Source organism: Dromaius novaehollandiae, chromosome 8, assembly GCF_036370855.1.
Source record: "Dromaius novaehollandiae isolate bDroNov1 chromosome 8, bDroNov1.hap1, whole genome shotgun sequence".
In the NCBI taxonomy this organism is placed as follows: domain Eukaryota; kingdom Metazoa; phylum Chordata; class Aves; order Casuariiformes; family Dromaiidae; genus Dromaius; species Dromaius novaehollandiae.
The window spans coordinates 42,628,665-42,654,642 of NC_088105.1; the positions used below are offsets into that span (position 1 = coordinate 42,628,665).

General features: G+C 40.1%; 1 protein-coding gene across 1 annotated transcript in view; it reads left to right on the plus strand.

The window, feature by feature from the left end:
- LOC112982259 (serine/threonine-protein kinase TNNI3K) overlaps positions 1 to 25,978 on the plus strand; it is a 130,732-nt gene that overhangs the window by 84,880 nt on the left and 19,874 nt on the right. The window contains exons 20-23 of the mRNA XM_064516367.1: positions 8,645 to 8,697; positions 9,837 to 9,889; positions 11,168 to 11,300; positions 16,639 to 16,748. Coding sequence (XP_064372437.1) covers positions 8,645 to 8,697; positions 9,837 to 9,889; positions 11,168 to 11,300; positions 16,639 to 16,748 — 349 coding nt within the window. The remainder of the gene's footprint in view (positions 1 to 8,644; positions 8,698 to 9,836; positions 9,890 to 11,167; positions 11,301 to 16,638; positions 16,749 to 25,978) is intronic.

Here is a 25,978-nt window from a genome sequence, read left to right on the forward strand (position 1 = left end):
GGTGACACACAAAACTCTCCAGAATAATAGGACAGGATGCCCCTTCTGGGGTCTGCTCCGCAGGTGAGCAGAGTTTGTTGCAGGCCTAGCCAGATTCTGAAGACTTTTTTGCAGCGCGTGTTGTTTCACTGCAGAGGTGCCTAGCTCTGTCCCCATTGCACTAACCATGCTGGAAGACAACATACAAACATTGGTGAGCCCACAGAAAGTGGACTGTACCGCTCGTAATCTCTTGAATGCACTGTGTGTGAAAAATGGGTTAATGCTGCTTGCCCTGCCAGTACCCCGTTCCTACAGCTTGGGGATGTGTCCAGCAGTGAGTGACAGCGCTTGGCAATGGTGCACCTCACACCAACTGAAATGAATTGAATCAAATCCTGTCTGTCCCCTTGCCCTCCTGAAACTCCTCCTTCGTGCAGGCAGGGAGGTCACCAGAGCTATCTCCCTGGCTCCAGCTGCCCTTCCTTCCCACTTGGCTCCTAACTAGAGAGAGAGCAGGAGACTAAGAGCAGTGGCAGGAATTTGGGTCATTCAAAGGACTGGCAGAGAGTGGCAGGTTGCTGGCAGTTTTTTCTGTGTGCTTCACTGCCTTTATGCCCACCTTCCATTTATATCAAATGCCAGGACTGTGGTCTGGAGTGTTCCTCCAGTGTTTGTGGAGAACTGGAGACCCTGTGTGGAAGGTCTCTCCATTTTCATTTCTTTATATGTATATATTTTTGCAACATCATGACCTTACAGAACTTTTGAAAAAAGTTAGCTTGTCAGCCAGATACTTGTAAGCTACTTAGCTAACAAAAAAAAAAAAAAGAAAAAGAAAAAATCCAAATACAGAACACCAACAAAACTAGGGGCTTTGCCCTTGCCTCTGTTTTCAAAGCCTAAGGGACCCATAAAGGGCAGAATGGGCCTAGAACGCCTGGGCCCTCCGGAGGCAATCGCAAGGCTCCAGGGCAGTGAAGAAGAGCGCAGGCAGATAACTTCTCTGCAGCTTTTTGTAGGGATGTTATGGCTGAGGTGAGGCCTGCAGCTGGATGTAGCTTGGGTCCTGCCTCTCTCCTATAGATGTAGTTATTGAAGGATTCAGCAAGGAGCACTGCAGTGTTCCATCTCTTCTGTCGCATTGTTACAGAAAGCTAAAATCAAATGAAATCAGCTGTGTAATTCTCACATGTTTCTTTTAGGAGCTAAAACAATGAGAGATAAGCTGTACTATAGAGACAAACATATTATAAAAACTCTGGCCATAATTAGACAGTCACACTTTGAAAATCTATAAATTCCAGCTATTAATTGGTGCTTATATTAGAAATAAAATCTTGTTTCTATTTTTTCATTTTGTATTTTTTGTTAATGAAATTACAAAATGATAACTAAGAGCTGAGGCAGAGCTGAAAAGATTACCTTTAATTTATTATAATTTGATGATTTGTGCTTAATTTGATGGCTCTTTGTTCACTCTTAAGCTATGGGGATATGGCAGGGAAAAGAGATTACAGCTATTGGGGTTTTTTTGCAATATCTTTTTAGTAACTATTAAGAAATGAAATATCTTTCAACATCACTTTTACCATATCCTTTTTGGAGGGAGATAAGTTCAAGCTGTCCTACAGTTTTTAGTCTTTCCCCGTAAAACCTTCATTAGAGAGACAGAACTAAGAGCTTGGAAATCATTTCCTGGAGTATCTGTAGTGTTGATTGCTTCAGGAAGACTATAGTGTCTTACTGTTTTAGGATTAAACATCCTCATTATTAAGTGAAAAAAAAAGAAATTCTGAGAGAACAAAGATTTCTGCAGTGCCTGGACAAGCACAGAATACAAAGTACCTACAATGTATAATATAGGCTGTACATCGAATTTAGAATACTATTTGTAACTTGAATGCAGTCTGCAGAGTATCAGCAGCTCTACTCTAAAAAGTGGATAATATTCTGATTTTCCACCTTTGATGGAGTTGATGTTAGTGCTGCATGTTTTGGCACACATTTCCTATTTTTCCTATTTTGTCGTTCTTTCAGGAGTCTCTTCCTCCAAACCCCTTTCCATTGATAGAGGTCTCTGCCTCAGAAATCCAAAGCACCTTTCTGCAGGCAGTGGCCGTCCAAGTGCCAGGTGATGCTGGAGAAGTGAAGCTCTTCAGCTCGGAGTTTCAATCAAAGTGTAATAATTTCAGCAACTTTTGTGGAGCCATTCTTTTAAGTACTACATATTGCTCTGAGGAAATTCTCCCCTCCTTATCAAAAACATAAGCTGTAAATACTAACCACGTTGGAATACAGCTTCCCCATCCCATGGGTTGGAATAACGCCACAGCTCTATATGCGGATATTCTGCAATTGTTGATGAATGTATAGGCAGGGACCCATTGATCCTGGACCTGCTTCCAAATCCCCTGCCATATTAATTGAGTTGAAGTTACAGTGGAAATGCCAAATGCTTAGGGATGGGGTTTTCCCACTGTAAGTTCCTACATGGCGAGAATTTCCTCTTATTTCCATTCTGCTCGAGCAGTACAGTTTATGAAAATTCACTCTCAATATTTTATTTGCTATAAACACACATTTTTTCAGATGTTAATTTCCAAGCCAACAGACGATTTTGTTCAATGCAATCCCACGTGAGAGATCCCCAATCCCCAATCAGTTGCAGGTGAGCTGCTACAGCCAGACCAGACATATATCCATACTCCTGCGTGAGAATACCAATTCTGAGCACAAAGCAGCATTTTTATATAATCATGGCAGTCTGCCCAGAAAATGTATGCCTGCCCCTACAGAGGGCTAATTAGTTCAGGCAGAGCATCCTTCCAGCACAGATATTCTGCTTGCAAGCCTGGAAACGTCTGTCCTGTGCTGCATTTTCCTTTGCAGAGATTTACAGCAAACCCTTGAAAATTGGGCATTCCACCCTTCTGTGGTTAATGTGCTGCATGAGTGAGGCATGTGCTTTTGAGAGTGCAAACAGTTGTGAGTTGCCAAAGTGTAGTCTGATGCACTCTGTAAATACTTGGTCTTGGTAAATCATAGCTCACTTCTAAGCTGCTCTTTTGTTGAGAGAGTTCTTCTACATTCTGCCCTAAAACTGAGAAACGTCCTATGTCTCTAAGCAGGAATGTGGCTGTCCACAAGTGGCCTCCCTTCCCATCCTGCTTGCTTCCTGAACTTCCTTCACTTAGTTAAATTGTTTTGAGTGATTTCTTTTCTCCAACACTTGCAGTGCTGACCTTGGATTTTAATCTTAAACTAACAGATGAGGGAGGTGAGGATATGCTGAAATTGCTACTGATTTTATTTTATTCTTTGACATTTTGAACTTGAGATTGGTGCTCATAACAGTGACATTTGCTCGGCTCAGGTATGGAGAATGTTGGTACCAGAAAAGTGACTGTGCAAAGCTCTAGGCAGGAGCCTACTCTTAGTTCTAACCTTCTTCGTTCTAGACCTGATATTTCCAGACAGAACTGTCAAGTTGAAAAAAGAGCCATTTTTATTGTTTATTTGAATACACATTTGCCCGTGAGGAATTAGGGAGCTCCATGTAAGAGGCACAGGCTGACCACCAAATAAATGTAAATATAGAAACATGTTCCCAAAGATTTGGGACTGGGTCTTAAACTCCCGGTCCTTTGCATCTTCCTGATCTGCCAGTTATTCATGATTCTTTGATATTGACCTCCTTACTTGAACTGAAGAGAAATGCCCTTAGCAAACACTACAGTATGGATTAGTGTATTCTCCATGGGTTAGGTAGCATGGACAATATCACTCAATCATTCCGGAGAAACCACCAGCCTCTTATAATTGAATCTGGTCCAAATCTCCAGAATTCAGGAGTTACCTATTCAGTGCAAGGTCAACAGTGAATTGCCCCCAAATCAGAATTAATTCTTTTCCAAGGTTAGTGTTCCATTTTTGTTTTTCTTACTTGAAGCTGTCAGGGTGAAAATGTATAATAAATGCCTATTTGGTTCTTAACCAGTCTGAGTATTTTCCTTTTCACAGCTTCAGTGTTAGAATTACTCTTGCTTTGGTTTGGTTTGGTTTGCAGTTCTCCTGCCTATCTGCTCACAAAATGAAACTTCAATAAAATGGATAAGAAATATTTGTAGTCTTATGTAGAAATCTTTTTGCAGCTGTTTGTTCATATTTATAAGCTTATTTGTGAAAATCCTATTATTAATAGGATGGATGCATGTGTAGCATTAGATTTCTTCTCAGACATTATCAGAATCCTTCACTGCATTTCTGTCTTTGAATAAATAATATGTATAGAAGGATGAATTTTCTTCACATTACCCTCAATAAATGTGTATAAGCCACTGTATAAATCTCATAATTCACCTCTTCAGTCCTAGTAGTTATAGGATAAATCCAGTAGATTTAGCTGTAAGCCTCCAGATATACCTCTGCCAAGACTCTAAGGTAAAGTTCTGATCCTGCAGTCCTTTACATTCACTGAGGTTTGCAGTTGCTATGGTTTCAAAAATTTCGCTGGAATTAAAACACTTTTATATGTGTCAGTACAAGTAATTATCTTTGGTGAATAATTTCTCAGAATTCCGGGTGTCTGGGCAGAGATTGCCCCTGTACATGCTGACCCATTTTCCTGCATTCGTTCCCTCCTCCCCAAGTCCAGAAGCTGCGTCTGGGGTGAAGATGAAGACTGTGTATTTACAGATAAATGGGTCAGATAAATGTCTGACCTATTTTTCTAGCATATAAATATTGTATTTACCTGAGATTTCTTGCTGTTTGCAGTCTAGTTAGAAGTGTACGTTAGCCCCACCCAAGCTGCCATACATCTGAAATCCCAGGTGTTTTTTGGAGCGCACAGGCAGTTCCCTCTATCGCACCTGGAGACTGAGTGAACAGGCGTAGGGAACGGGCACGAGTCAGCCGTGCAGCCTGTGCACAGTATCTCCAATATTTCTAGGAAGTGCTGGGCTTAATACACAACTCTTACACAGCCCATGAATTTCTATCTGGGAAATTCTGCTTCGTTAAACAGCCCTAGCCAAGGTCAATATATACTCTGTATATATACACTGTCTTGTACAAGACACTAATCATCTTCAGATTCTTCCTTGTTACCACTCATAGCAGCAACCACCACTGTCCAGGGATGCTGATTTCGGGGTATGAGCCAGCTCGCCTAGGGTACTTAGGAAGGGAATGCCACGGAGGGGTTCCACTGCCACGCTCAGATTGCCAGCACTAATTCTTATGCTAGTGTTTCTGGCTCGCCTGTACGTCAAAATGTTCCATCTTGTCCCTGGTCCTGAGCTCTCTGTGTCACAGTGCCATCAGTGTTACTATCAAGCTGTTGAAAGCCAAATTCTGTGTAGTGTCTGACTCTCAATTATTTGAGTGATTCCACTTCAAGCAAATGTGTCTGCAAACAAATGCCTCTAATGATGGGATGAGATTAAAAATGAAGCCCAATTGCCTCAGTTTATTTAGCCCCTGGAATGCTTCCAAACATGCCTATGGCTCTGCTTCTCTAATCAGGCAGGTTAATCGTTTTCAGTGGTGCGCTGCAAAATGCTCTCACACTTTATATGTCTGTGTAATTTTTCTCAAGCTAATGGACTTTGGACATAGTGCGTCTGGGAGTGATGGGAGTGCGTGAGGAGCTACAGGGACAATGTATTAATGCACCAGGGCAATGGCGGAGCAGACGTCTTACAAAAAGAGTATTTTCCTTTGATCCTAAAGACCCTGATCATTATGTCCTGGGTTTCCTCAGGAAAAGAAAAAAAAAGTTTGAATCTTTTTTGCCAGTGCTCTGCATTCACCTGAAACTGAGGTTAAAGTGAAAAGCAGACATGGCAGCAGTCAATCGAGGGATCTTATTTCTTTTGCTGTCTGCTGTCACTGTGCCATGCATGGCGCAACATACAGTGAGCATACAGTGTACACTTTCTAGTGGGCATTGGCTTTAACTTACGATGCATTGTCACATGGATTTGTCATCTTGAGGTTCAGTAAATACAGCATAGATATTGATAACTGAGATCCCCTGGCTGGCATGCTGTTCAGAAAATTAGGCTCTGCTGGTGCGTTTTGGTAGAACAGTGAGAGAAGCTTCATATGTCAAGTGAAATGCAGAAGTTTGACTTTTCATTCGTGAAGTAATAGAAAAGCTTTTCTTCCTTATTTAGATTTACCTTTTTTGAAGATACAGCTACTGTTATTAAGAACAGACTTCAAGAACTTAATGTAACTGCTGATTCCTGCTGATACTGATCTGCTCCCACTACAGTTCAGGGGAATTTTGCTATTATCTCTGTGGTGAGCAGGTCTAGGCCATGCATCTTTCTAGTAAGGCATACATACCTGATACTGTTTCCAACTCTTAAATTTCATAATAATGCTAATTATCAGAAATTTCAGGAAAATTTCTCTTCCATCATTAACTCCTCTTTCCTCTTGGTATTTAAGTCTATGCTGCCACTCTGTATCTTCAAGTTAAGGCAGCTCTTCATAAGTCAGATCTTTAAGCCAGCTTCCAAACCATTTTGATATTGTTTTCTAATCACAGAATTCAGATGTCATGGTATTTGGCCTAGTATATGAACCTACATTTGTATTTGAGTAGAATGTTTATCTGAAAGCCTCAAAGCACATCTTGAAACAGAGGAAACCTTATCTCCATTTTACAGCCTAAGAGTCGGTGGCATTGTCAATACCATGCACTTACCAAAGGCCTTACAACGTATCAGCGTACTGCTGGAGATAAAACACTGGTGCTCTGATTCCCTACCCAGGATACCATACCGTGACTGAATAATTTCTAACCTTAAATCTAAGGTAACATTTCGTAAAAGCATCCCAGAGACTAAGTATCTTTGACATGAAGGAGACTCAGTCTACTAAAGGCAAACTTCACAGAACTATTTGGCTAAAAGAAGTGCCCCAAAAGATTAAAAAAGAAATAAAAAATAGATACTTAACCTCTGCTCCTCAAGTTCTGATGGGTCCTCTTACAAAGTGGGATTCCTAGTGGAGCAAGCTTTAAATTACGAGTGACGGGGAAGGGAGCTGAGGACTGCCAGGTTGCTGTAGCTGACCCTACTTGGGGCAGAGGGGTTGGACTAGGTGATCTCCAGAGGTCCCTTTCAACCTCAACTATTTTTTGATTCCATGATGCTGTTTCTAAAAAATTTTGTTTATATATTGGGCAATGGACTATCTTTTATATACAAAATCTTTGCTAGATTTCTGGTAATCTGATGTCCAATAATAAACAATATTTCGTGCTTGCAGTTATACCCATCAAACAATGACAAAGGATATCTATTTCACTGATAATAAGATCGAGCAGTAAAAATTCACTAAGTATACCTAATTTCATTAAGCAGATGATAGAAATCTGACATTATGGAATATCGCAGTACAAAAAAGACTTTGCAACAAGTCCAGCGAAGGCCACCAGGATGCTCAGGGGCTGGAGCACACGATGTATGAAGCAAGGCGAGGAAAGCTGGGTATGTGCAGCCTGGAGAATAAGAGGGAAGCCTGGGGTCTTAGGCATAGTTTTCAACTACCTATCAGTAGTTATAGAAAAGGCATTTCTCAGAAGTATCAGCTCAAGGCCCAGAGGCAATGGACACATGTTGCAGCAGGGGAGCTTCCAACTGGGGAAAACATGGAAAAAAATCTTGACAACGGTAGTCAGAGCCTGGAGCAGGTGCCTAGCAGTGTTGTGGGAGCTGCATAATTGGAGATAATCAGAACGTGCTTGGACAAGGCCTTGAGTGAGCTGACTTGGTGTTAGCAGAGTTCTGGGAGGGGGCTGGACCAGATGACCCTTCCCAACCTGAGCCCTTCTGTGATTCTAATTCACTAACATCAACATAGCCTGTGGTGCCAGCTAAGAAATAGGGCAGGGTCAGATTGCTCAAGAGGTTTCTTAGTCACCCCCCCAATGAAATATCTTCACAAGCACAGAGGCACAAGAGCACTTGAGGCAAATGGTGCTGACTTGATATGCTTTTTCAGGTTTTGAAAATGGAAACTATGACAGTTCTGGGTGTTCTGGAGAGGAGAAAAGGGCAAGAATCTCTTTAAATCCTTCAAAAATATTACAGTGTTATTTTTTCCCCAGCTTAATGGATTTCGTATGGCTTCTAGTGATCCATCCCATATGTAGTCTTCAGATCCTTTCCTGCCCTTCTATATGTCTACATGACTTAGGAATTAACACTATAAACTTACACTTATGTAAGCCTTAAAAGAGAAAAGAATCAGACTATATAATTATATTTAAAGGCTGTCTCTGTGTTTATCTTCAAACATCTTCTTCACGTCATCCTTGAGATCCAGTGCATATAATTAATAAAGCTGTTATAATTGATCTGTGACTAATTACAGAAATTATTTTGTTCAATACTGATTAGAAACTGAAATTGTCATTTATGAAGCTGTTGTGTTTGCCTTCTCAGAGTTAGTCTGTGTACTTTATGATAATAAATATGAGATATATCTAAAGGTGGTTTATCTATAGACATTTATCTTTTCAAGCAAATGAGTTGAAGGCCTTAAGACTTCAACTGTTCAAGCTAGGAATCAAAAATCTTAAAATTTTCACTATTTTTTGGCACTATCAAATAACTGTCTGTTCTAATAAATGTCTTTTTTCCAGTCACAATATTCTTCTGTACGAGGATGGCCATGCTGTTGTTGCTGATTTTGGAGGTGAGGAGTTTTTATGAAAGATTTATAGTTAACCTCAGATTCTCTAAAAATAAGCATGTGCTGACAAAGAAAAATCAGAAAGTTGATGAGATTGCTCTTTATTTCATTATAGAGGAGAGAAAAGGGTTTTGGGATGATAATATCCCTATAAGTTATGGACCTTAGTAACTTTGTCTGTTTGATATTAGACCAAGTTATACCTTGCAAATCCATGTCTCATGCATTGGCGTGGTGTTTACCAGTCAAGCAGCAGCGGTCGGTGGGAACACATTCTTGTTGGTGCAAGGGTGGAGTTTAAGGAGATGTGTTTGCCCTCACTGCCTCAGGAACTACTCCCTCAGATACGGCCCTTGTTACTGTGTCATGTCACCACAGATGTGATCAGTAGAAATGCATAAACTCAGCTAACATAAGCGGAGGAGGGTGAGATCAGCATGGCCATATCTGAGCGGGACCCCTAACTGTGCAGTGCTGACCCAGACTTGCTGTTATCGAGGCTGCTGGAGTAGGGAGATGGCATAAGGCCTGAAACACGTGGGAGTGGCTGAAAGAGCTATTATTGTTCTCTTCTACTTGCTTGGGGTGCTGCGGAAAATATCCATATTTGTACAGATGCGAGTGTAAGTGTATTTTTCTCATAAGTCCAAGTCCTGGTTGGGGACTTATTTATGTATCATAAAATATATCACATACCACCTTCACTATATTCATGCAAGATCTTGTCACTTTTAGCCTCACTTCTTTTCTGACATTAAATAAGACTGACAGGCTTCTGTGGGTTTGAATTTTAATGCAAGGCTCAGTTACTGCTTGCTGTAAATCTAGATAAAGTTATATTGACCAGTACAAATAATCACAAGTTCACAAATTCTGAGATGGAACCTCAGCTGCTGTAAACTGCTATTAATGTCAGCAGAGCTTGGTAGATTTAGACCAGTGCTGAATTTGGCATACAGGTGTGATAAGCTTCCTTGTCTGCATGCATCCTTGTTAAAAAACAATCTATCACAGTTCCCCTGGATTTTCAAAACCCCAGGGTCATAAAAGAAGTATTTTTTTACCAAGAATTTTGTGGAATTAAGTGGGTACCTACAGTGTGTTGACAGTAAAACCTTTTTTGTGTGTTCTCTGTGTTTCAGAATCTAGATTTTTGCAATCCCTGGATGAAGACAACATGACAAAACAACCTGGGGTTTGTTTCTTGTTTTGTTCCACATAATTAGTGTAAAACATGTAGGCAAACTCAGTTTAGAAGAAAATTACATTAGAAATATTTTGTTAGAAAAGACGCTGTGGTACAGCTTTGTGTCTCCTTTGTGTTTTCCTTTTCTTTTTTTCTCCTCTCCTATAAGTATTGGAGATCAATCTCTTTAGTAGCAGATATCAGTGAATGCAAAGTATATTTTCTGTTTTGCACTCAGAAAGAAGTTTCTTACTCTGCAATAGAAAATAATATTTTTATGAGGTTCTCATCTGGATTCTATTGCCTGAAAAATCCTTAGGAAAACATCCTCTTTTTGTATCCACCCAGCCCCACTTACAGCATGTTGCTGACAGGTGGTACCTATTTCTGCTAGGGAATTAGTTATTCAGCACTGATTTTCTTTCTGAATTCTTTTCCCTGTTATAAACACATTGCTCGCAGAGGGTCATCTTTTACAAGACAGTATCGCTGGCTTCACAAGTTTTAGTCGGATGCATTCTGTGTGTCACGCCATGGTCATGAAACTTTGCATCATCGTAATCACTAATTTCAGATTAGAACATGCAGTGCCTGAAACCATGGTTTGGTGGTCATCCTTTGAACAAACATTAATATGCACTCACTGCGTGAGGAATGAGTACAGCTGCTGCAGGCCTGGTTCCTGTCTGGGTTTGCTGGTGCCTCACTGAGAAGGGCTGTCTTGCAAAGAATGTAGATTAAATTACTCTAGTGCAAAACACCTGCAGAAAGACCCTGAATTCATCAGTCCACTGAGAGGCTGGTTGCTTGTGAAGCAACCTCAAAACTGAGCTTCTGCAGAAAGCAGTGAGATGCTGGGAGAGGAGGCAGCCACCCAACACAGTTGTCATCACTGTTACTCCAGCTACCAGCTGTAGTAGCAGTTAATCATTATAATGTGGCATGCTCAGACGTTATAGCATAGTCTCCAGACTATTTAAGGCTGGGTGTTTTGTTTTTATTCCAGCACTACTCTCTTGTTTAAAGCCTGATTATGCTGGCTTTATGGAGTTGATGTAGACACTATCCTAATGCTGTTATATATAAAGTACAGTAATTTGCTGTCTGAGTTTTGCATGCCATGGTGAATTTTTTTCCTGATGAATTTATCTGTTAACTTACGGGGGAAGGGAGGCAAGAAGAGGAGAAAAGAAGCAGAAAGTAAGGCAAGCATATAAATGCAAGAGAAGATACACTCCCCAGGTACAAAACACTGTTAATGTATTGTTGATGTTTCCTGATGTACAGAACTTACGCTGGATGGCCCCTGAGGTATTCACTCAGTGTACAAGGTACACTATAAAAGCTGATGTTTTCAGCTATGCTTTGTGTCTCTGGGAACTGTTAACAGGTGAAATTCCATTTGCTCACCTAAAACCAGGTAAGATACTCGGTGAATTAGTGTTTAGACATCAAGCTAGAGAAATAGCTACATTGCGTAATATTAACCAACATTTTACTAAAGTTTGTTATTAAGTGCTAGGATGATGCATTCAGTGAAAAGCATAGAACTAGCCCACTAAAATTGTATTATTATTTACTATAATAAATTTGTTTAGAGATCAGTAACTACATCCAGTTCAAGGATTATGACCAAAGCACCCTAACTGCATGCCCTCTGTCTTTCACATTGGCATTGGGACTGTAAAATAGTTACTCAATATAATTCCTCCTTGACTGTATTCTTGCATAGCTTTAGAAGGAACCTGCAAATGGTGATGAGGTAGCAACAGCAAAATGAGATTTCCAGGTCTACAGCTTTGCACTCGCTATGATTTTGAACCCTTGATGTGTGCCAGGAGTTTCTAGGAGTTGAGAGTGCCTCAGGTTATGGTTAGGAACAGCATGGGTAAGCTTTGGGAGGTGTTGGACCCCTGTGCCTTTGACCTGAGCCTTTGCAGTCTGTCTTCCTGTGACCCGAGGTGGATCTGTATGGCCACGCTGTTGTGCAGCTGTCTCCACACTGGGGCCAGCCTGGGGGAACTTGAGCACATTTCATTCCAGCAACTGGAAAGGCTGGAGAACTTGGTTATCTTTGGTCAGTTTTAAGTGGGGTTTGGGCATGAAGGAGAGGACAGTTGCTGGGGGAAGAGATGTGCAAAGCTTGTCAGATGGCCTTCAAATAGATTTTCTGATGTTTGGAGAAAGCATAATCTGTGGCGGCAGCATTTTTGCCTTGAGAATGGTGAGTTTCTCTATTTCATACAAACACTTATGCCCAAGTAGAATATAAATGTCAAGTAACAGCATACAGTCTGTTTTTACTCATGCATCTGTCTGTATACATCTATCTGTAGATGTATACAATTCTGTCTGTTCCTTAGGTGCCTATCACTATGCTATTCCCCTGATCATGTCACAATTACTTTATAAATTAAATACTCAAATAATAAGTGAAATCTAATGTATTTTTCTCAGTGCATTGTTAGTGTCTTTTCAAAGACATAGTTTTTGATACATGTAAGGTTTTACTTAACCCATGGCTGGTTTATTTTGGCTGTTGGAAGAATTTTAAGTGAAGATTCATATTTTTGCTGTTTTTTTTTTTTTTTTTTTTGAGATTATGCCTCCTTTGGAGGTTGTTGTGCTGTTCAGAAGTTCAGCCTCTTGCATGCAAAGTGCATAACTATCATTAACGTCATTAGTAATTAGTATGCCAGTTCTGTATATGACCTTCTAAATTGTATTAGCTGGTTTTCGCAGCTCTTTATTTCTAACTGCTAACATACTAAATGCAAAAGCCAAATATCTGAATCAATTCCACTTCAGTTTCTAGAAATAAAACACATTTAGCTGTCAATCTGAATTTCAGTCCTGAATCTTTTTTGCTTTTTTCCTTTCCTTTTCCATTGGTTATAGTATCTTTGTTCATGATTGTTTAACTGGAAATCAAGACTGTAGATTTTTGGATGTACACCAGCCCACATAACAGTTGAATTTTGGTCCTCTCAGATGTTCAGTCGAGTAACTTTCCCCTTTTTCATGGATATGGAAAGTGAGACTTTATACAAAGCCACAAAGCAGGTGATTTTCAGATGTAGTAGTTCCTGTTTTATGACTAGTTCCTAGTCTCTGCGGTCTCTCAAACTGCACTGCTTATGAAAGAGATGATGTATTTACACATAAAAAAGATATTGAAATTACTGCACATAAGATTTAGATATATATTCTGCAAAAAGCAGCTTTCAGGATGCTGTATGTTTTATAGTCTATGTAAAATTTCTACATTTATGATATATGTTCAGATAATGACTATTCATGAAAACCAAATCCCATATTTTTCACAAAGTATGTATTTCAAAATAAGGAATGACAAATTTTTCTTGAAAATGTTGTATGCCATCTGCAGAACACTATAATTATGTATTCCTGATCTTATTTCTATTTTATAGTTATTTTTGTGCATGCTGAGAGGTTTGGGAAGTCATTCTGGTCAAATTAGGTGTTGAAATAATATGTGATTATGAAATTTGATACTAGTGAAAACTAGATGTCACCCATTGAAATTGATATAGTTGCCACATGAAAAGCAATTCCATGTTCCCTGCTGAATCTAGTACAAAATCCATTTTTTAGGGTACGCTATATGCTGAATTAAATATCCATTCATCAAATTGTATAAGCAGTTTTATAGCTGTTGAATCTAAGTCACTAGTTACTTTATCAGATGGAAAATCTATTAAATCAGATGAATACCCCAAAGAAATCACTTTAGCATTAATTCAAACGTAATATTTGTTGAGTTCTGTTTCATGCAGTCCTATAGTATCCAAAGCCTGTAGCATGTCTTCTGGTCGGTAAGGAAACCTACCAAACGTGCTCAACTGTCATCTGTAAAATAGACAAACTGAGAGGATCCACAAAGAATGATGATTCTGGGAAGTAACTGGAGAATGCAGAACTGTAAAAATTTACTAAATATGGAGATGATTTCTTCTCCAAGGCTCTTACAGTCTGAGACTTCACATGCACTTCAAATATAGCAATTAGGCTCCCAGTTGACAACTCATTGTTTCTTTATCAGATCGTTATGTTGTTAAGGTCCAGTCTACACTAGAAATGCAGTCCAGGCTTGTAGCCAGTTTAGGAAATGGTTGAGATGCGTAAGCAGGCTGAGACCATGCGAGCATGGAACGCAGACACACATGCCTCTGTAGTACGCAGAAGGCACAAGAGCTGTATTTCACAAATCCTGCATGAGTTCAGCAGGATTATGCCTACATAGCAAATAGAGACCAGGCAGGTGCACGGTGTGAGTGAGAAAATGCATGCTCTGGAGTGTGTAGCTGCAATTATTTGCTTGGACCTGGAGGGCCTCAGTGAATGGTTCATCTGGACCATTAGCTCTAATCATCAGGAAAATTTAGCATAGAGTAAAATACAGACAGCAATAATAGATCAGAGGTCACTAACAGAAAGCAGCAGAAAGGAGATCATTTGGCATGAAGAATTTTCAGATTTTTTCCAAAATATAGAAAGGGAAAGATGGGAAGGGGGAAAATTCCCATATTAAAAAGAAGAGCATAATAACTAGAAAGTTTTGATGAGAATTGGGTTTTGTAGCAGAGAATTGAAATGAAAAAGTAACAGCCTATGATTTAAGCACTAAGTGCTAACCAAGTAGACCAATGGAATAATGTTGATCAATCAGATAAATTCTGTGCAGGGTAGTTAAAAGGTCTGTCAGGAAGATGAATTGCTTTTAATGAATGGTCTAAATCTGAAAGATTAAACAGTTAAGAGCATTAGAATAGCTTACTTTGAAATCTTGAATGCTGTGCTGAGAAAAATGGTGGGTTGTCCTGGCAAGACTAAGGGACACAATGTTTTCAGCCCATCTACCTTAAGCATCTTTTTTTTTTTTTTTTTTTAACTATGTGTTTAGCACCAACTAGTACCTTATTATTTGTCTCAACAGCAGTTGAGACTCGCTTCTGAAGTCTCAAGGAGGAACTTCTAATGTCTTTTATAGGCAATAATTTTCTTCCAGTGATTTAACTGAGCTAGAATTTTATCCCAGAAAACAAAATGCCTGTGGGCCCATTTATGATATGTGAATGTTTTAGCTGCTGAGTATTTCAATAACAGACTGAACTGAAACTCTAGATCCAAAGCTTTGATCAATTTTAAAGAGACTTGGACAGTATCTTGGAAGCCTAAATTATAAGAAAGCTCAGGTATTTGTGTGTGTGTGTGTGTGTGTGTGTGTGTGTGTGTGTATATATCTTCTTAGAGGTTCAAGGGTATTGCATAGTAGAGTGGAAAACATCATTAAATTCAGATTTTTGGGGACTACCCAAGCTCTTTTTCATTTTGTTTATATTTGGGGATAATGGATTCCTGGTGTTTAACTCAGTAATTTTGAAGGATATTTTTCCAAAGAGGTGTTTTTAGCTGAGGGAGAAGCCTTGCTGATAGAGAAAGGAGAGCCCAAATAGTGGAGTGAGACAAATAAACTTTGTACAGTATGACAGATGCGTACAGAAGCACATAATATTTTCTCCCTTTCTTTTTCTAAACCTGACCCCATGAAACTGATGGTAAAAATCCTGCTAACTTTGGTGAGACAGGATTTTGCAAATAGGTAATATATCACTTATATTACCTTTGATGAAAAAAGGGGAGCATTTTTCGTTACTGTCTTAGTCCATTTTCCATTTGATACTCTTTTCCCAGTGTCTGGTAGGCAAAAGATGAACCCAGTAGTATCTGACTCATGCTTTCAAAACCTCACTACAGTGGGATCAAAATTAGGGCAAAAATGTTTGCCCCTTTCCTGTCTACATACGATTTCAATACCAGGGTATCTGTCCAGTATTAACATTCTGAAACGACGTTACGCAGACAAAACCTGCAATGAGAAGAGACAATGGCTGCAATTAATCTGTTCTCCTGACAAAGACTGTGATGAGAGTGGGATATAGTTAAAAAAATTAAATCTGTTTTGTTACAATCTCATGACTGCAATCTTATAGCTCCTTGCATACTCCATACACTCTGATCACCTATCATTTTAAAGTGTCAGACAAACAAAGGATTTTACTTAGCTTTTGATGTGAATTTAAAATACATTTGCTTTGACTTTAAAGATGTCTGCTCAGAAAGAATGCAGGGGATTAATGACGTATTTGAATTCACTAAATGTGTAAACATAATTATGAAGACATTTTGGCATTTTTTTCTCAGTAGTGGCTAGTACTTATAAAAAGACACTTGCTAGATTTTTACTAGGCCAAGAATTAATTTTAGTCTTAGACTGTAACAGGACTAGCCATGGGTTATTTTAAGACATCAGTCTTTTACCAGTTCATCTGCAACTGGAGTGTTTCTAATTAGGTTAATTATAGAAAGTGGCTCAGTCATCCTCTCTTAATAAATAAGATAATAAATTATTTTTTAAAAAGTCATTGTAAAGTGAAGGTTAACTCATTTTTTTTCAAAGGCCGTTTTATTAAAGTTTAACCTGAATCAGATTGTCTTCATCCATGTTCAGTATTGACAGAAATGGATTTCCATTCAGGGTCATGAACTATCTTAGCTAGCTTCACAAGTAATATTTGAAAGCCTCTTTAAGACAAAAGTCTTTATCTGGCAGTTTGATACTTTAGCATTTTTGCATCTGTTGGGATCTATCTAAATAGTAAATAAGGTGTGTTTTCATAGGAATATTTGTGATGCCTGAATACTAATTGAGTTCCATTTTATTATTTTATTTGTAGCTGCCGCAGCAGCGGATATGGCCTACCATCACATCAGGCCTCCAATAGGGTATTCAATTCCCAAGCCCATCTCGTCGTTGCTAATGAGGGGCTGGAACGCCTGTCCCGAGGTGAGTGCACGCGCTCCTCCCGCTCTGCCGTCCCTGCCATCCGTCACTGGAAACGGCCACTGTACGCAGCCCTCGAAAGAAAGCACACAACTGGGTATTTTCATTTTTGCCAACCTCCATTTTTCTGAGCTCAGATGGCTTCCCCAAAAGGCCTAGTTACCGAGGCAACTGCCAGCACAGAAAGCCCTAAGACAGAGCTTGGTGCTGTCACTTGTCTTGAGGGCTCTCTTACAGGCAAAGCCTGGCACAGAGAGGCTCTGTCTGTGGATGAACCTCGGAGGAAAACCAGATCCTTTAGGGAGCAGTCGTGGTTTGCCCCGGTGCACAAAGAAGTGGAGCTAGCATCATTGTTGACAGCTGTTCTTGCTGGACACAGGGTTGTGGATGGTGGCTCACACCATGAGGGAGCAGACCCTGCCACCCCTTCCTGCTGAGCGTCCGAACCTGGGGCAGCGGTGTCAGGGGATCCCACTCCTCCATCCACCGAGATGGGCTGAAATAGGGCCAGGAGGAGTGTGGGGAGTGCATGGGACTGCCATGCTTCTTACCCGCTTCCTGTCAAGCAGAGCTGAGCCAGCTCGGAGGTGGTTCATAGGCCAGCGCGAGAGCACTGCTGCCTGCTCTGGAGTCAGAGGCAGGGCAGGGGCTGGGGCTCAGCAGGCATGTCCTGCTCTCGGAGGCACTGCCTGCCCCCCCGCATCCGCTGCCTGGATCACAGCTTGCAGCTGCATGCCTTGGACCAGCCAGAGCAGGGCACGTGGCCCAGCTTTCACAGGAAGCAAAAAACAAAACAAAACAACCCCGTCAGCCTTCTTCCCGACCTTTTAAAAGCCCATTTCCTGACCCTGTTCATTACATGGCACCTCGAACAGTGGTGTCGGCACGACTCTGGAGGGTGGCACTTGGCAGTGTGAGTGCAGGGGTATCTCACAGCGGTTTTCTCTGTAACTGCAACATCAAGTCCTACATCTGCTGTGAGCAGTAGGACAACAGTGAGCCCTTGTTTAGGACTCTGTTTAAAATCACAGCTGTAATCTGCTTAAAATTTGAATTTCAAATAGAAAAGATATTAACGGTGGTAACAGGACATGGTATAACATGTCTGTATCCTTAGTACTCGGATGTGATACTAATAACACTCTTTCATGTTGTGTTTTTTTGATGGCTGGACTTTTTTATTTGTTTTTGTTAAGTCTTAATTGTATGTTTTGTTTCTGCTGTAATGGAAAAGAAATTGTTCTACCTTGCAAGCTAGTCAAACACAGGAAGATGAATAGAGGGAGAAACAAGAAAGAAATAGAAGGGCTGATTAAAAACAGATAGGAAGGAAGAACTGAACTGAAATGCAAGAGAATTATGTGGCCAGACAGAGGTCAGTAAAGAAATGGGAGGATGGAGGTACTGAAGTATGTCAAGAAATCTGAGAAAAGTGATAGAGAAGAGTTTGTGAATTGGAGAAATGTAAGTAACTATTTAGCCATTCAAGGAAACTTTAAGTACTTACAGTGTGAAACTTTGATTATGACTTGTACTGAGTGAGTAGAAAAATATGTGCTGCTCTCATAGACATTTTGTAGATTTTTTCTTTTTTTCTTTTTTTTAAACAAAGTACTGATTTCTTTTCAATGGGAAAAATGAAATTCATATCATCTGAAAGAGTAGCCAGGTTACCCTAAAAGTGTGTACACGTTTGGCTGTTTTTCTACCATGCCCTAAGGCTACTCACTGGCACACTAATAGCAGAGAAGCATAAAAGGTGTGTTGAACACAGGGTGACTTGAAGATAGCCAGAAATTCCCTTCCTGGTATTTTCTAGTGTTCTGCATATCGCTGTAGATCCTGTTTTGGGAATGGTTTGGGATAGGAAAAATAGTGCAAAGTTATGAGACTTCTTGTTTCTGAAAGAAATAGTCATCACCCTAGGACATCTTTCTTCTTCATGGCAGTTAGTCTGAGCTCATAATATCTGAGACTTCTCACTGTTTTCCTTTACTTTTCTTAAATTGCTATTAAGATGCACTCTGGATACAGATCTTGTGTATGTGTGCCTGTGTTCCCTGAAATACTATTTTCATGCATATATATTTACTTATCACCCTGTTTCTTGCTTTTAAAGCGATGTATCTTTCTCCTCTCATATGCAGGGTGGATAAGACTAATGAAGACACATTGACTGGTCCAAGAAACTAGTCCTAATAATATGATCTTTCAGTGATAAATTTTCAGACCCACAGGTTTGGAAGTTAAGCAAATAAAGAGCTAAAACATTTTGAATATGCTCAGAACATTTTCTGTACTAAGCTTTTGTGTCTGAGAAGCAGCTCTAGCTGCTGCTTTGGCAAGTGTGCAGTGCCTGGAGCTGAGATCTCCCCCTAGTGATCTTAAAAACGTTCTACTAGGCTTTGAATGAAAGGGCAGTTGTTTTGGAAAGAGGGCTAAAAATCGGTCCCTGCCACCAGGAACTTAATGGATACTTGTGCTTTTCCAGGGACAGGAGACCAAACATCTTAGCAAGCAATGTAAATTTAAGATAGAATTTAATAGTTGCAGATAAAAGAAAGATTTTGTATTATCTATTAAGCAAACATAGTAATAAATCAAGCACGGAAATGTTTTAAGGAATGCAATTTGTACATTGTAGAGAACAGAAATGTTTATGAGCATTGGAAATGTACATTTTTACATTAAATGAAATTTGTGCTGTATATTCCAGATCGTAAACTGAAGTTGCCGCTCTGGTCAGTTAGCACGTCCTGTTTTATCTTTCTCTCACTTATATATTGGGTTACACTGTTTGGCAGCTCTGACAGAACCAAGCATGTTTGCTGGTTGATTCCACCCATTCCCAAAGCCACTATTCAGTTGAGAAGTTAAATGGCTTGAGCTGGTTTACCTTTATTTTTTTCAGAAGCTTTAATCAAATACTGTATTATGTCTTTTGACCTGCTGAAATTTCCCATCACAATAATGCTAATAATTTTCAGAAAAGCTGAGGCAGTATGTCTGTAGTTTTGAAGAAGGCAAGAGGACTGTCATTTTTTTTTCTCCTCACTTTCTTTTACCTCCAAAGGTGATATATTAGCATATTCAGCAGATGGTGGGTACAATACAGCTTTTGTACAGTGGTTTCAGCTTCATTTATTCTGCAAGGCATTCAAGGCACCTCATTTTCTGCCTCACAACTACTGTCTTTTAATTCTGGTGACAAAGACATCTTTCTGTGCTCTTCCAGTGACATTTGAGCTTTTTTGAGTACATTGTTATTTTGATAAGATTGATTGTTTTGAAAGTCTTGCATATCCTGCACATCTTCCATATGCACAATACTGTTGATTTGAAGACTGGTATTACTGTCCAGTAATATATTTCCTTTTTCTGTAGAACTGAGGCCATACTGGGTGTAACTTAGTACGTTTTTTTATATAGGGGTGGTGTGCTTTGCTCTTTATTATCCAAAATTTGTAGTATATTTTCTGTTGTGGTATCTGAGATCATCTTTGTGTCTGAAAACAATGTTTTCAATTTTGTTTCATTTTAGTTAAGTGCCATTTTATTTCCTCTTTTTTCTATTTTTGTTCCTTCCTCTCTAGTGTTGTCAGTCCTGCTCAGATTGTCTGCTGTATCAGTTTCTTCTTTCTGACTACTAGTTAACTGTCAGGTAACCAGAGTGCTTGAGAACAAACTCGGAGACTGGGAACAGGGTTAATTTCTGTTGAAATTATACCACTCTCTGTAGAGATCTGGGCCACAACAGGTGAATTATAAGATTCCGGAGCAGGTAGGCCTCTTGTAATGACAAATGTATTCCTGTTCTTCCCAAACTATCGAATGTTTCTTGTATAATTATATTTTCACTCTGGATTTTAGTTTCCTGGTTTTGGTCGAAGTCTTGCACTGTATTTTCAAAATCTAGACCTACCTCTCTACCCAATTCAATGCTAGGATTTTTTTTCTTCTGAGTTCTTTACCATTCCTGCCCCATTTGTGAGACCGGGAAAAGAATTGACATTCTTCTCCTTTAATACCATTTTTGCATGTTGGTACACATGTGGTCCTGTGGCCTCTTTCACTTACATTTCTCTCGGTGGCACATGTGGATTCAGAAATGTCACTTTCTCCATTTTGTGAAGTAGCTGATACATTCTGTGGTTCACAATTGAGGAGGAGACTCACGGTCTCAGGGGATGAGGCTAAAGGTAAGGCATTCTTGTTCTCTAGGACTTCTGCCTTGGGGAACTCCATCCTTCTTATGTCAGAAATATTCTGGGAAGGATGAGGAACATTCACTACTGAGACACCACAGACTTGTCCTGACAATTTTGCAGCATCTTTACTTGTTACAATAGCTGTACTTCCTGTGGGTTTGTTCCCAGGTGAGCATGTTGGTCAAATGTACAGAGCAGCATTTTTGGAGTAAATCTCTCTTTCTTCATGAGCACTCATGTGCTCACTGGTGATTACACAATACTCTCCCTTATTTTTCTTTCTTTTTCATCAGTTCTATTTTCAGAGAAGCTGATAGTTTTCTCTGGATTTCATTTGGCAATTGCTTGTGCAAATGACTAGTTTTCTGCTCCAGCTTTTCACTACGAGGCGATCCACCTGGTTGGATTCTAGTTTTTCTGAAAGGATGCAAATTAAATTTTACACTTCACAAGTCATATCCTTCTGTTTTCATTTTACTTTTCCATTTGGTTTCGTCTTCTCTCACCCAGTCTTGATTTCCAGGAAGATCCTGAACAGAAGACAGTTTATCTTTTCCACTTCTTGCTTCTGAACTGCCATGTCTTCTAGTATCAAAAGCAGTCATTTGCTTTCTGTAGCTAATTTGTTGCAGCTGCTTTTCCTGTGATCCTGTCTCATATGGAGTCAGTTGTCAGTCCCATCCTCTTTGCTAGCTTAGGTACATAAAAGCTAATACTCTTTGGCATGCATCTTCTCTTTGTGATAATGGTACCTCTCCATCACGCATAAAGTAGTCTTCTGTTATTCTGATTTTTGTTTTTGTCTTTCTCCAGCTATTTTTTTTTCTGCAGAATAATTCTGAATTTATCATATTTCCTGTATTTGCAGATAAGAGTGTATCCTAGTGGCAAAGGAAATATTTTTGCTTTGTTCTGCTAATCCATATTGATCATCACATTTTGATCTGCAGATTGGTACTGTCTTGCACCATGTTTCTCTGGCACCATTGGCATGTGAGGTACTGGTGTCTGACTCATAATGAAATGTCTTTGCCCATGAAGTTCTAAGCTGTCTTCTGTTTTTGATGGAGGTTGCCACGATTCACTTGAAAAATATTTTTCAGGTATCTCTTCTGCAAGGATTTCATGTGCTCTGCTAAATGCGTCATTCCCAACCTCTCCTAAACAACAAATGTTGGAATTTAGCACAAGGAGGATTTTTATTATACCAACAAAGGAGCTGTTTGGAATGCTTAGGCGCATAGTGTAAAGAAACCTTTCCCACTTGTAGCATAGCATCAGTCATTTAGCTAATATCTTAATCCAGTAAGGGTAAGACATCCTCACTTGAGAGCCCTATGGAAACAACACTTATGTTGCAGCTACATTTTATAATGGCCGACTAAAATTACCTGATTGAAGTTTAAAGCCATTCCGGTAATACACAAAGATCAGCATCACCAGGAGACAGGATCAGGATGGAGTGGGTACAGGAGTGCAGAATTTTAATCCCATTGCTGCCACGTGGATAGAGGACTGCATAAGGACGCACCGTGATTCTGCTTGCTCATATGGGCTCTCACTGTGACTTTGAGAAGATTAGGTGTTCTCCAGCAGTCCTGGACAAAGGTACTGTCAGAGAAGACCTATGAAGATCCAAGCTCATGACAAAACTCTGGTTAAATCTTTATTTGTATGATTATCTAAATCAGACAAATACTGATCTCTGAGACAAACTGTAGTTTGTAAATCATCCCACTGCTCCAGCCTGCTTGGGTTAGTAACAGTTCTGTGGAAATCCTTTGTCAGGGTACCTGCTTCATTATTCACAGGCATGTTTCTGATAAGCTCTTGAGAGCACAACTCCATCAATCCGCACTTAAGACATAGGGATGAGCCACTCATGGTCAGTCTCTCTCTGAATGCTCTCAAGTGATGTGTCTAGGACTGTGGACATCTTACTTGCCTTTAACATCGCATGAGCTCACTGGAAATGGGTGATGACAGCCTAAAAAACAGATACAAAATAATGCGCCTTTTGAAATTCAAAGCAGATCCTGCAGTTAGCAGGTAGAGAGGGAGCAAATCTCAGGGGACAAAGGCTGCGTGGATGGCAGTAAAGAATGCAAAGGTGTGATTAATCCAAGCAATAGGAAGATGGTATCATTCTTCTTAAACAAACCTAAGAAAATAGCCAGCAGGCATTACAGCATTTGTAGCTGTAAGGTCTCTCGAACAATATGCTGAGCACTGGTTCCTCATATGGAGGGCTGAAGTGCTGCCCATCGAATTGCCAGTCTGCAGCGCACGACGTGGGGTGTCATGCTTTGTTCTGTCTCTCAGCAGTCTTTATCCCGGCATTGACTAGGCCTAACCTTTCTGAGCCTGAGACCTCACAGGAGTTTGCAGCTTTAGGTGATTTGACTCCAGGCAATGGTATGTCTGCAGGCAAAGCTTTGAACATGCACACATGCTTTTTCATCTTACAGTGCAAGGATGGCTTTTGGCAGCTGTACAGAAATCCAGGTCAGAGCACAGGAACAAGTGTTCCCTCATTCCAGCGGGACAAGGAAAACATAGGTGACAAGGTGGAAGTGTAACACGGAATTTGAGGAGAGAAAAGGAAAAACAGTGCAGTCACCTCACAAGGCTTAAAGATGTGGCAGTGACAGCTACTCTCAATGCCAGTGGTGTCGTATTCAAAATCAATGCTGAATATTCAGCTATGGCTCAGGTTGTCACTGCAGTGAGCACTTTGTCACACCTAGCTCAAAGCAGGTGAGGCACTTAATCACCCCCAATAATATGGGCTGAAGAAAAGAACTGTTGCCAGAACTTCAACCCTTCTTTATTCTTGTGGAATGTTCCTGCTTTCCTGGAATTTCTCCTTTTCATCTGGGGACTGAAATATCCTCAAAGTTCCCCTGACTTGTAAGAGTTTGATAGCTTTTATCACAAAGATTTCTGCATTTTCAGTAACCAACTGAAATTTTTCGGTTCTAAAACTGATACAAAATGTGTCCGTCAAAAAAAAAATTAAAAAGCAGGCACTGGGTGAGGTGTTGGAACATTCCTACAGTGGTGCTAGATGTGGCGTTTTCATGCAAGAATTCTTTTGAGTGTTCGCTAACTTAAAAGGGACCATAAAAGCAAGGACTCCAGGTGTGGCATGACCACAGGTAATAAACAGTTATTACTCACTCATAGATCATACTATAATCATACTAATACCATACTATATAAATGTTATACTAAATATTATACTACGTGTGCTTCGGGTTCACAGCTAGGTTGCTGTCTTACAAAATTCAATCCCTTGATGCCCCATCGATCACAGAGAAATCACGGTGCAGGTCCTGCGGTCAGGCCAGCGGTCCAGAGCAAGGTCCACCCTTGCACAAGCTGGTGTCGATCTTTTATAGCTTCCTCCTTGTTCTGCCCCAGTGACAGCAGTTTAAACTCATTTCAAGCCTAAGGGTCTTTCATTCAACCACGTCTCATTGTTTCCTTGCAGTTTTCTTGTTTTTCACTTCTTATCGCTGTTGTCGCAGGGCTCTACCAGAGTTGAGAGTTTCTGCAGCGCCATTTCATTCCTCGTTGCTGTTGTCAGGTAGCTCTGCGGTGCGGCGCCTCAGGCCGAAGACTGGTGATTGCCGACCGGTGTGATGCACCAGAGCATCCCGCTGTGAGCGGGGCTGTGCTCCCCGTGAGGCCCGCTCTTGCCTGCAGGTCTGTGACAGCTCGATACAGATTGCTGAGCGTGTGTACCTGTGTCTCAAATTCAGAATGTAAGGCTTGACAGGTAAACTGTATTTAATCAGCATGACTGGCTGTTCTTAGTACTACCAAGAAAAATACATCCTTTACTAGGGAACCTGGTTGTTAGAGGGTATGCTCAAAGCTTAAAAAATATTATCCAGTATGTTTGTTCTGACAAAAAAACTCTATACAAACTATACCTATTCTAGAAAGCACAGAGCTGGAAAATGCGAAACACAGCCACCCGAATAACATCCTGTTTGTAGGAGATTGGCTTTCTATTTCTTTGGTTTAGGAGCTGTGATTTCAGGTCCTGGGTTACAATTGCCTTCAGTGAGCTCAAGCGCAGTCTGAATTGCTGTGTTTTCAGAAGTTCTGCAGTCCGTATCATTGCCATTTCTGAGCAGTTTGGTTGAAGAATTCACATAGCTCCTTAAGAAATGAGTTGGGCTGCTGAATTTACATTACCAGTGATTTTGGTCTAAGTTCAGAGGAATTAGCTGAGCGAGTGAGGAGAATATTCTCAAATGGCACCAACCTGTTTCGGGAAAGGTCCATTTCCCTTAGCTGAAGTAGGCCTTGGAAAACGTTTTTCTCAATGTTGCTAATGAAATCGTTAGATAAATCCAGAATCCTAAGACTGTCAAGATGTGTAGTTCCAAAGCTGTCATCTACAGGATTAGTGATCCAGTTGCCATTTAACTCTAGTCTGCTAAGACCTTTCATATTTTTGAACGAGTTCCCATAAATGCTGCACAAAGCTTTGTTGCTTAGCATCAAATTTTGCAGGTTTTGAAGCTCACTGAAGGTATTATCAGTGATGGAAGAGTTTGATACTGGTTTCTGGTCTAGCAGTAACATCCTCAGATCTGTAAGTATACTAAAAACATCTTTAGTATCTGTAATTCTCTTGCTACCTAGCTTTAGCAGTGTTAGGTTGAAGAGAACAGGCAAGTTCAAGCTTTCTGTTGAAGCAGTGTTCCTATAAATGCCAGTTAGGCTTTGGTTCTTACTGGAGCAGCTGTAGAAGAGAAAAAGGAACATGGTTTACAATTCGTAGAAGTTTTCTGGCTCTGGATTACGTTTCCCGTTATTGTTTTAAGCCTAAAAAGATTATATTTAAGACCATTGGACCTGTCGAGCCATGCTCTTCATCTGTTCTAATGAGAAGAAAGATGTTCTTTCTGATTATTATAAAAAAAAGTTGATTTATTTATTGCCTTTTAATTTCTAAAATCACAGGGAGGTGACCATTCCATAAATTAATACTAATTTCTTCCAGCATTG